Source organism: Panthera tigris, chromosome F3 (genome assembly GCF_018350195.1).
Source record: "Panthera tigris isolate Pti1 chromosome F3, P.tigris_Pti1_mat1.1, whole genome shotgun sequence".
NCBI lineage: Eukaryota > Metazoa > Chordata > Mammalia > Carnivora > Felidae > Panthera > Panthera tigris.
Window position 1 is genome coordinate 2,153,920 of NC_056678.1, and position 11,394 is coordinate 2,165,313.

At 48.6% G+C, this 11,394-nt stretch overlaps 1 protein-coding gene across 1 annotated transcript in view; it reads left to right on the forward strand.

Moving 5' to 3' along the window:
* The window catches only part of DNAH14 (dynein axonemal heavy chain 14), a 404,678-nt gene that overhangs the window by 354,419 nt on the left and 38,865 nt on the right, over window positions 1-11,394 (forward strand). The window contains 5 exon segments of the mRNA XM_042976694.1: window positions 1,287-1,372; window positions 3,986-4,142; window positions 5,434-5,644; window positions 9,115-9,217; window positions 10,879-11,106. Coding sequence (XP_042832628.1) covers window positions 1,287-1,372; window positions 3,986-4,142; window positions 5,434-5,644; window positions 9,115-9,217; window positions 10,879-11,106 — 785 coding nt within the window.

The following is an 11,394-nucleotide window of genomic DNA, read 5'->3' on the forward strand; positions in this document are numbered from 1 at the left end:
CCAGCACTACATTTAAGTACCTTCTCGGGTGTTTGTTGACCATTTGGATTTACCTGTTAATGTACTCGGCCCATTTTTCTACTGAATTGCTTATTCTTTTTTGGCCATCTGTAAGAACACTACTGGTGTAATCGATGGTCAGCTTTGTTTTGTTGAGGATACTAACTTGTTCGTTCAAGTATTTTTACGAATCGGTCACTGTCGGTTGGATTTATCGATGGTGTCTGTGCCAGCCATGGTGAAGTGTCTGTGTGGCCAGTAGTTACGTCTATTTTTCTTTCTTTTACAGCTTCCTGACTTCCAGTTCTGATTTAGAAGCTCTCCTCCCCGCCCCCCCCCCGGGTCATTATTTTGTAAAGTGAAGATCTTTTTATTTTAGGGGGAACAAAACGATGTATCCATTTGTAACTAGACTTTCATGTATCGTAGGCTTTTTTTTCTAAGACCAGCAAACCTATTTTCACTCTATTCAAAAAAGCTATTTCTATAATCCAAGTTGTATTTAAAGGTAGACGCTGGGGAAGGAAAATACCTAGGGATAGGAGGTAGGTAGAAACCATGACTGCGTCGGGGATGGCTGGAAGCGAAACCAGAAGGCTCCCCGCCTCGTGGGGGCGGGTGAGCCCAGAGGACCCTGTGGCAGCATGAAACAACCAGATATGGATAATAGTCAGTTTTTCCAAAATTTAGGAATCGTGTTGCGTTTCCATTTAATTCTCATGTCCCATATCTGTTACAGGTAGATTATGAATAGAAATCTCTTTTTTGTATATATTTAAAAAAAATATTTTTAACGTTTATTCATTTTTGAGAGAGAGAGCATGAGCAAGGGAGGGACAGAGAAAGAGGGAGACAGAATCCGAAGCAGGCTCCAGGCTCCGAGCTGTCAGCGCAGAGCCCGACACGGGGCTCGAACCCACGAACCACGAGATCATGACCTGAGCTGAAGTCGGATGCCTAACCGACTGAGCCGCCCAGGCGCCCCATGAATAGAAATGTCTAACCCCTAGAGTTATCAGTTTGTACTCACCAGGAAAGCATGTATTCACATGCGGAGCAGGTTAGGAAGTGTTGGCCAAGCCCTGCTCCCTGGCCCAAGGTCCACCTCACCTATGACCTCGAGGACTCCTCAGGTCTTATAGGAATAAAGTTCACTTTAAAAGAAGTCAGCCATGTCAAAAAAAAAAAATTGACAGTTTTATGCCAAAATTTTCATCGCGGTGTCTCTCTAGTGACCCAGGGCATTTGACTGTCCATCTCTGTGTCTCTCTCTAAATTTTATCTAGCTGAACTTCTGAATGAAGTTGAAGAAATATATAGTCCTGTGAATTTCCACTGGGAGAAACTCACTCCATTTCAAAGACTCATTTTGGTAAGATGTCCTACAAGAAAGTAGTGATGTTCTCAGTGTTTTGAGCACTTTACCAGTAACTGAAACCATTCAAATTTAAATTGTTATTAGCGAAATACGTGGATTTTACAAGTAATGTTGATGTTGGAGGGAAGCAGTCAGCTCCTTACTGTTTCTTTTGTGTGGAGGGTCCAGTCGGTGGTGCTGTGCCCCCCCCTCCCCCCTCCCTCCCCCCAGGGGATGAGGACTTAGAAAGTGGGTACGTTTGAGAGATGAACAGTCCTTCTCCCCAGCCCCTTTCAGGACCCGCCTACCTCTTCCAAGTACATCATCCTGGATTCAGCCTTATCACCCAAAAAACTCTTTTCATTTCCTCATCCGGCATCTAGTTTAGTGACGGAGAAATCCCTCCTCTCTCTCCCACTTCAGCCCCGACTTCTGCAAACAGCAGCCTCAACAGCCGGTAACCCTTCGATTTCTGCCTTACATTTTATTCTTGTAACACTTTAAAATTTACTCCAGAGGGTGATTGCCCCAAACACTGCATGTGGCTTATAGACGTGTTCACTTTGTCTTGCTTGTCTCAACATTTCGAGTGTAATTTGTCCCAGACCAGTGAATCTGAACCTATGGAGATCTTTCTTACGAGACTTCAAAGTCTCGAGGAGAGAGAACCAGACTAACACAAAGTTACGTTTAAGCCGTGTTAACACGAATGCTGGGCACCAGTCTGCGGGTAGGACGCCCCTTGTGGAAGAAGCGATGTGCGCACGCGCACAGAGAATGAAAGGAGCCGCAAGAAACGACAGTGGTCTTCTAGAAAATAGGGCCTTCATTTTTCAACTCCTGCCTTTTCGTATCACTCGAGGGTATGTATTGCCTTCACGGCGAAATTAACTGGTCGTTAAGGCCTCTGCTACATTTCCTTGGCCTGGTAAGCGCCAGATGATCTCCGCTTGTGAACTGCAAACTTTGTGAGTATACTGATCCCGTTTCCCAAATCCACAGTCGGAAGACCTGGTCTGATAAAGTGTTGCATGTACGTACAAAGAAACTGGTTAGGATATTTGAAACGGGGTCTGACCTGTAAGAGTCAGAAACTGAGACACCCCCTGCGAGATGAAGTGAGACTAGATTAGAAAGAAGGCGGGGCGCCCGGGGAAGGACAATTCCGCAGAGCCCCATCAGGACAAGGCCCGGTCCAGTCAGCGCACCGCTCGCCATCGTGACGGCCTGCCAGACAGGAGAGCGGCCGGGAAGGATGGCGACGGGGGGGGGGGGGGGGGGGGGGGGGGGGGACATGGACTCGAGGAAACTTTCCAGAACTGCTCGTGGCTGCTTAGAAAAGAGGTCAGCACACCCCCGACCTACAGTGCTGCTCTGTTGGCCAGTAAAGTAAGGGGGCGGGGGGTACACTCACATCTGGGAGCACAGACCCTCGGCGGTGACACCCTCAGTGGTGACGTGTCGGGACCACACCTCGCTGTCTGCTGGCCTCAGCTGATTCTAATTCTTTCACTCACTGGACACACTGGCCGAGCTTGGCCCTTAGACCCCAGATGCTGTGTGTGCGGCCGATACTCATTTAAAAATATACACACACAGGGGCGCCCGGGGAGGGGCTCAGTGGGTTCAACGTCCGACTCTTGATTTTGGCTCAGGTCATGACCTCTCAGTTTGTGAGATCGAACCCCGTATTGGGCTCTGTGCTGACAGTGCAGAGCCTGCTTGGGATTCCCTCTCTCCCTCTCGCTCTGCCCCTCCGCCCCCTCAAAATAAATAGTAAATTTTGTAAAGACTTGAAAGAAAAATATATATATAGACACACACATACACGCTCCACTTAAGTCAAATAAAAATTAAGATTAATTTTTCCAAGAAGTAACAGAAAAGATTCGAATTTGACGTATTGATCACATGTATTATGTTAAACAGTGACTTTGCCGATATTTGACGGATTTGACATGTAAAAATGGCAACTTCCCACGGTGCAGCCCAGGGCACCCTCACAGACCCACACGGTTTCAGCTTTGCCTTAAGTGACGGACTCTCTGACGCTGAAAATGCTCAGGACAGAATCCATGGTCAGTTCCCAGAGAGCACAGAAGTGGCTCGTTGGAAACGATTTTCATGCCGAAGGTGTTTCCTCTGAGAGGTGCAGTGAGTTCTTCCGACGGGCCCTGAGCCCCTCTACTCACCACGTGGACACGGTTTCCAAAACCTTCCGGTCCCGCTACAGTTCTTTCCGGATCCACACCCAGCTTGCTGGGCCGTTTATCTCCGTGTTGTCACTAGAGGAGCCAGGGTGCTCCCGACTTGCACCCACGCGCGGTGGGGTCTTCCTGCTCCAGACGCGGAGCGGGGAGGACGCGCCCACGAGAAATCGGGGACCATAACCTGGATCTCACGTCCGAGGCAAGATCTCTGTCAGGGTGTGAGAGACAGAGGCCCCGAGGAAGGGCCGCGTGAGGGCCCCCGAGCGGTGGCCGCGGTCTCCCCGCCGCACAGACCCGCCCGCTGCCGTTTCCCAGAACGAGGGACACCGCGGAGCTCCGGGGACGCGCATGACGAACGCCTCCTTGTTTGGTTCCGTTTTGCCACAGGGAACGTGCCTTTGGTGCTTTTCTCTTCCAGATCAAAATTCTCCAGCCGGAGCAGCTAAAGAATTCAGTGAGAAGGTTTGTAACTGAAAAAATGGGAGACGAATATGCTCTCGGGCCTGGAATTCGTCTGCAAGAGTCCTATGAGGGATCCAGGGCCACAACTGCACTGATACTTCTGCACTCCCACGGTAAGAGGCCCGTGCGGCGCTCACCAAACCGGGCGCCGGGGGCTCCATCGGCGAGGCGTCCGACTCTGGGTTTCGGCTCGGGTCACGATTTCATGGTTCGTGCGTTCAAGCCCCGCGTCGGGCCCTGTGGTGACAGCGTGGAGCCTGCTTGGGATTCTCTCTCTCTCTCTCTCTCTCTCTCTCTCTCTCCCTCTCTCTCTCAAAATAAATGCACTTTAAAAAAAAAGGCGTAGAGAAGTAGGTTCTGTGTTGGGTATTTTTATGTTTAAAGTCTTTTCCTATTCTTACTTACACATTTGGGGAAAGGGACAGATTAAAACGTTAAGTTATATGAAGACTGAATGTTTCCAAAAATGTAAAAGAACAAAGAAGAATACAATTTCCCGGATTCATAACATAACCGTGGAAAAACTTACCGGTACCAATTTTCTGTGCAGAAAATATCTCCTAAACACATATTATTGATCTGGAAGTTGGGATTGCCCTTGTATTTATCAACTGTTTTAATATGTTGGCTCATGAATATGTATATAAAACAAACCATCAGAAAGCGGTCCCGTCCACCCAGCCCTTGTATTCCTCAAAGCTCCAAATGCTTTTTCCCTTGTCTTTGCCCAACAGACCCTAAGCAAAGTATTTTAACTCACCTTTCATTCTTCATCATCTCCAGATCAAATATGTCTTTAGAATTCACCATTTTCAAACTTTGATTCTATTAGGCAAAAAAGACTTAGGAAAGTGTGTCTTTGTGGAGGCTTTGTCTCTCTAACCTTTCATGTAAAGCAGCCACTCTGTGCCTGACACACTCATAGTAGGTGCTGTGCATTTCCTGAGGACGTAGCCCAGGGTGGCTGCCAGGGCTCCAGCCCTCACGCCCACGCTCCAAACAATATAGAGAATGGAAGAAAGGAAGTATTACACAACAATTCAACAAACTGCTACCAACTTAGATGCCCGTACTTAGCTGCTAAAAATGAAATATTTCAGCTGGGGACACAGTCATCTTGGGTAACATTGGGGTCGACTGCTAAGGAGCGGGGGACAACTAGATGCTGGAATAGATAACCAGCAGTCACTGCTGTAGGTAGGCACTGTCACCCCCATATGTTAGAAAACCCAGGCCACCCAGTTAGTAGCAGAACCAAGATCTGAACTCCGTGTTTGATCCAAACCCTGTAGTTTCCCCTCTGTGACCGCGCCTCCTGCCACAACCCGTCATCACTAGGTTGCATTTTTTTAAGAGGGAACGAAATGTATTTACAACAGGGTGCACGTTTCCACGTTGTTACAGGGACTGACCTCACCAACATGCTCCTGAAGTTTGCGCAAGAGTTGAAAGGAAGAACGCAGCATGTGACGGTGCTTTCCCTGGGCCGTGGCCAGGCCGCTAAGGCAGAAGAGGTCATTGTGAAGGCCCTGAGCAGCCCCACACGGTGGGTCTTCCTCCAGAACTGCCATCTCGCCACGTCGTTCATGCCACGGCTCTGTTCCATCATAGAATCGTAAGAGGCTTCCGTGTATTGGTAAGGGATGCGCTGATTACCAAAACAGTGGGATGAGGGGCGCCTGGGGGGCTCCCTCGGTTGAGCCTCCGACTCTTGATTTCGGCTCAGGTCATGATCTCGTGGTTCGCGAGTTCGAGCCCCGCGTCGGGCTCCGTGCTGACAGTGTGGGGCCTGCTTGGGATTCTCTCTGCCTCCCCCTCTCTCTGCCCCTCCCTCCTCCCTCTCTCAAAATAAATAAATAATCTTAAAAAAAAAAAAAAAAAGAAAGAAAAACAATGAGCTGAAAGTGGAAATGAACGCATTTAAGCAATAATAAAATAACGTGCCGGGCCACTCGGGGGAAAATTAAGCTTTCTTACCTGGGTTCTTTTTGCCCCAAGAACTTTAAAACTCCACTAAGAATACGTCGGTTTTACAGGGAACAAAAGCCTCCCTGACTGTTGCTCTCCATTCCGTTGACCACTTTCTCCTCCTCAGCCCTCCCTCTCAGCAGAAAACATGCCCCACGCACACACGTGTGCATCCAAACCATAGATTTTAACATTCTACCCGATTCCAAACAGCTCCTGTCCCTCCTTTCTGGCCTATCCTTAGCGCTTCCTCTGACTTTCTCTGGCTTGGTCCCGTTGTCCAGACTGGACCTCCCAAAGAGACGCTCACTCAGGCAGAAGCTGCCCGGGGCTCGGGCTTCTTGTTGGCGGTGGAAGTAGCTGGAAGGTAGTTATGCTAACACGGAGCGGCGGTGGGCGGGGTTTAAACTGGTCGAGCTTTAACCGGTTGCCATCGATAGTTTTCTCTCCAACGGTTCACTTGTGTCGGCCTCACCTGGGTGGTCGGCGCTGTCCTGTGAATGTGTGCGCATGCGTGCGTGTAAGGCCCTCCCCTTCACACTGTGTTCTAAGGCTGGGCACACCCACAGGGAACCAGAAGCCAAATGCACCTGCCTCGATTAAATTTCTAAAAGCTTCGCTAGGATCGTCCATTCTGTTCTGACTCCTGTGCCTTCAGCAGTTTACAAAGTTCTTAATAATTTCCTTCTCGTATGTACTTTGTCATTTGAGAGCCAGAAGACAAGACTGCTCAGTGGTGTAATTTCAGTACTTGTAAACCTTGGAAGGTGACATGATAATTCCCGCCACGCCCCTCATTCATTAGTCATTCGAACGCTACCAACAGGGCACCTGCCAAGAATCAGTCTAGGGACTGTGCGCGGGAGGGACCAGACGACGTCGGTCAGCCTTCCAAAGTGCATTAAGATCGAGAACAACAGAATGGCAGATAGCAATGTATCATTTTAAAAAAAGAGACTAGTTGGGGCACCTGCGTGGCTCAGTCGGTTGAGCGTCTCGGTTTCATCTCAGGTCATGATCGCACAGTTTGTGAGTTCGAGTCCAGCATCGGACTCAGCACCGGTGCAGAACCTGCTTGGGATCCTCTCTCTCTGCCCTTCCCCTGCTCTCTCTCTCCCTCTCTCAAAAATAAATGAATAAATAACCTTAAAAAAAAAACTTTTAAAAAGAGAAATTAGAGGAATGTTCTTCAGAACAGAATTTCAGAAGCTTAATAAAAGTAGTTAACAGCGCATAAAAAAAAAAAGCAGTCTATGTAGTCAGAGTATAATTAAGAGGAATTCACACTTCTTTGTCAAATTAAGCCTTTAAGGGTTTAAGACTACAACCTACTATGGGAGAGAAAACTGTGAAGCAAATTTCTTAGATTTAAGAGTTAAGGAAATGTGTTCACAACATATTACTAAGGAAAACTATCAGGCTACAAACTGTATTACGGTGTAGTGTTTTTATTTAAAAAAAGAGAAAGAGGAAAGGAAAGGCGTACTTATACCTAGTTTGTGGGATTTTACTGGGTGGGTATTTATTCTGAGAGAGAGAGAGAGAAAAAACACAAGTAGGGGAGGGGCAGAGAGAACCCCAGGTCAGCTCCGCGCTCGGTACGGAGCCCGACGTGCGGCTCGAACTCAACAAACGGTGAGATCGTGACCTGAGCTGAAACCGAGTGAGAGGTTCGACCAACTGAGCCAGCCAGAGCCCCAGGGTTTTAGTTTATTTTTGTTTTTCTGTTTAATTCTGTGTTTGATTTTTGTTGTTGTTGTCTTTTGGGTTCTGTGGGGTTGTTTCACTGTTCGTTTGTTTTGCTTTTGTTGTTTGGATTTGTTTTGCACATTTGACAAAAATAATCAGACATGCAGAAAAGCTGCACGAACGGGATAACCGCTCCCCTCCCCTGCCCTCTGGTTCCCAGTTGTTAACATTGGCCATTTCTTGTCTTTCGCTTGTTCATACATTTGTATGTAATTCTTTTCTGAATCGTTGGAAGTCAGCTGAGAACATGATGCCGCTTGGCGCCTCAGACACGCCAGTGTGCTCACCGATGATCTGATCACCTCAGTCCTGCCTAGCCCGCTGGCCCCCAAATAACATCTTTTACTGCAAAAAAAAAAAAAAAAAAGAAAGAAAAAAGAAAAAAAAATTCTGGTCCGGGTTCTCATTCAGGATTTCTCATTGCATTCAGCTCTCTTGGCTCTTAAATCCTCCTTATTCTAGATCGTTCCTCAGTCTTTGTCTTTCATAACTTGGACGGTTCTGAAAAGTACCAGCCGGTTCCACCCGTTTGGTTTGCCTGCTGTTTTCTCACGGTCAGACTGTGGTTACGCGGTATTGCAGAAAAGCCACGCAGTACATTTGTGTCCCTGGTGCATCGTATCGAGAGCACACAGTTGGGATTTTTTTTTTTAATTTTTAACGTCTATTTTTGAGAAAGAGAGCATGCGAGCTGGGAAGGGGCATAGAGAGAGGGAGACACAGAATCCGAAGCAGGCTCCAGGCTCTGATCTGTCAGCACAGAGCCCGATGCAGGGCTCGAACTCACGAACCGCGAGATCATGACCTGAGCCGAAGTCGGACGCTCAACCGACTGAGCCACCCGGGCACCACCATTGGGAATTTTTGACTGAATTATGGCTTTATTATTTGCCAAACAGTGACTTTCTAATTCCACAATTCCTTCTAAATTTATTAAGTGATGTTCTTTCCTAAGGAGGAGGCTTACCTTCTCCTGCATTTATTCACTGGCTTCTTTGTATCAATCATATTCCTGTTTTATTCGATGGATAATCTGTGGCCACCGTCACTTATTTCGACGTTGTTGTTCCAGATTTGACCGGGGAAACACTTCATTCACTTTGTTCTTAATTTGTACTTTTTCCAAGGATTTTTGCAGTGAGCACTCTTGAGCTTTACAGGTGGAAAAACTACTTTTCAAAGCTGGGCCTTACTGGGTCTTATGCAAATCCCTGCGTCGCAGGAGAGGGAGAGCTGGGGGGCTCATACACGATTATTTAAATGAGCTCTAGGTCACTTCCAACATAGAGATTCTGGGATTCCTAAAAACATGTTGGTTTGGCTTGACTGTTTTTCATCAAACTAGGTTATCACCCTTCTGTTTTGCAGATTTAATAGCCCAGATGTGACAGTGGACCCTGAGTTCAGGCTGTGGTTAAGCTCAAGGTCGGGCAGTTCTTTCCTGATTCCTATTCTTCAAAGGAGCATAAAGGTAGGGACAAAGCAGGACGGGGCTTGGTATTGACTGAGGAACACTGAATGTAAATTGTCTTGTGTTCATAACTCGGATTTCGAAGAGGGTGCTGAGTGTAGCACTCTGAGTCTCTCCTCTGCGCTCGGCCCTGCACGGTGGTCCAGGAGGGACACTAACACAGCAGGCCAGATCCCTGCCTCCAAGAGACTCACAGTTCGCTGGACGTTTTCTCAAACAGGGATGCTTAGACTTCCGGCAGCTGTGAACCGGAGCACGGGATGTGTGTCCTCTGCCTGGCCGTTTGGCCCGGGCTTTTCCTGCCTCTGCTGCCGTCACCCGACAGCTTATTCTCTGGAAAGGCTCTGGCAGAGAGCGGCCAGAGAGCAGGTGTTGGGGACAGGGGCCCGAAGGGCGGCCTCGCGGAACATTCCACCTCAAGCAGGTCCATCGCTGCGATTAGCAAGCCACGGCTTCACTTCAGATATTAGCAACTTTCTTCCCCAGGGTCGCACTTTCTCCCTCCCCCTCTCTCTCTCCCTCTCTCCCCACCTGCCCCCGCTCTCCCTCCCGCCTTCCCCCTCACATATGCTTCCTTACGCGGGTGCGAGACACGAGCAGGAGTCTCCAAAGATCAGCGATGACAGGGAACACAACGAAAATTCCTCATTTCCGCATCCTCAGGGCTTTCTCGGCCAAACTTGCTGGCCATCTGCAGTGAAGGGTATTCGAAAGGTCAGCATGCTGGGAGGTACGGAATACCCACTCCACTGGGCGTTCTCCAGGCCCCGGGCCGCAGTGTGAGAGTCTTAGGCTCCGGGGCGGGGACCGGTCCCTCCTCCTCTCTCCCCGGAGAGGATCTGATTGTGCTCCCCGGCAAACCCGCGTTTCTCTGTCCCTGGAAGGAGGGGCTGCTGTGCCGGACACTGGCCGTTCCAGATAAGCAGCGAGGTCCTCTTGCGGGACACAGACCCCGCTGCACACTCAGGATACATCCGACTCCCACTGGGTCGCCCTGGGGGGCATCAGAGCCTGGCACCAGGAGCGGCTCTGCGAATGGTCGGTCTGAGCCTTGACCCAGAAACCTGCCGTTCACGTACACACGTGTCCGTGTATCACCTACGCGTTCCCACCCACGGATCCTCACACGTTCACATGCACGCAGCTGGTATGTGTGAGTACGCGTGCACGCGTCTGTGTTTGTGTACAACGTGCACACAAGGGAGCTTTGCAGACACCTCACGGTTTCAACAGTTAACAGCCACACTCTTTTTTTTAAATTGAGTCCTATCTTCTTTTTTTGAAGTTTATTTATTTATTTATTTGGAGAGAGAGGGAGAGAGAAAGAGAAACATCCCAAGCAGGTCCCGCGCTGTCAGCACAGAGCCCCACAGGGAGCCCGAACCCACGACCCCGGGATCACGACCTGAGCCGAAATCGAGAGTCGGACGCTCAGCCGACTGAGCCACCCAGGCGCCCGACGGTGTTACACTTTTCGTTTTAAAATCTGAATTGGAACAATAGGAAATCTGGTACAGTCCTCTTATGGAAACTTTCAAGTGAAAAAAGAATTAACCCGGGATTTTTGTTTTGCCCTCTTAGCCAGTTCCCTGCCCCGCTCTGTCCCCTCTAGACCTGGTGCCTGTGTCTCACGTGCTGTCCTTCTCACACCTGTTCTCAAGATTGCAGTGGAAAATCCGCAAGGATTGAAAAGTAACTTACTGCAGACGTTTGGATACAGTGGCAGTGGAGTGGTGACAGAAGAGAGATTTGAAAAACTGGACTGTGGACCGTGGTGGAAAAAGCTTTTATTCGGCTTATGTTTTTTCAATGCTCTAATCAATGAGAGAAAAAATTATGGAACACTGGGCTGGAATATTGCTTACAAATTTAGTTCTTCAGACTTGGAGGTAAGTGCCATACCTTCAAAATAAACAGTAACAACAAATGAATAACAATATATACAAAGTACACGGACAGTGAACTCCGTAACTAGGTAACAAAGGCTAATGTTTCAAAGCTTGGGTCTCCGTGCTGGCTTTTCTGGAAACAGATCACAGCTCTCCCGCTTATAGATGTACGAGTGTTTACTCTGTTGGGTGAGCTCATTAACTCTCAGGGTCTTGGTCCTGGACCAAGAAAGGAAAAAGCAGGATGAGGGAAGGCAAGCCAGATGTTACACCCACTCGAAAGGGCAC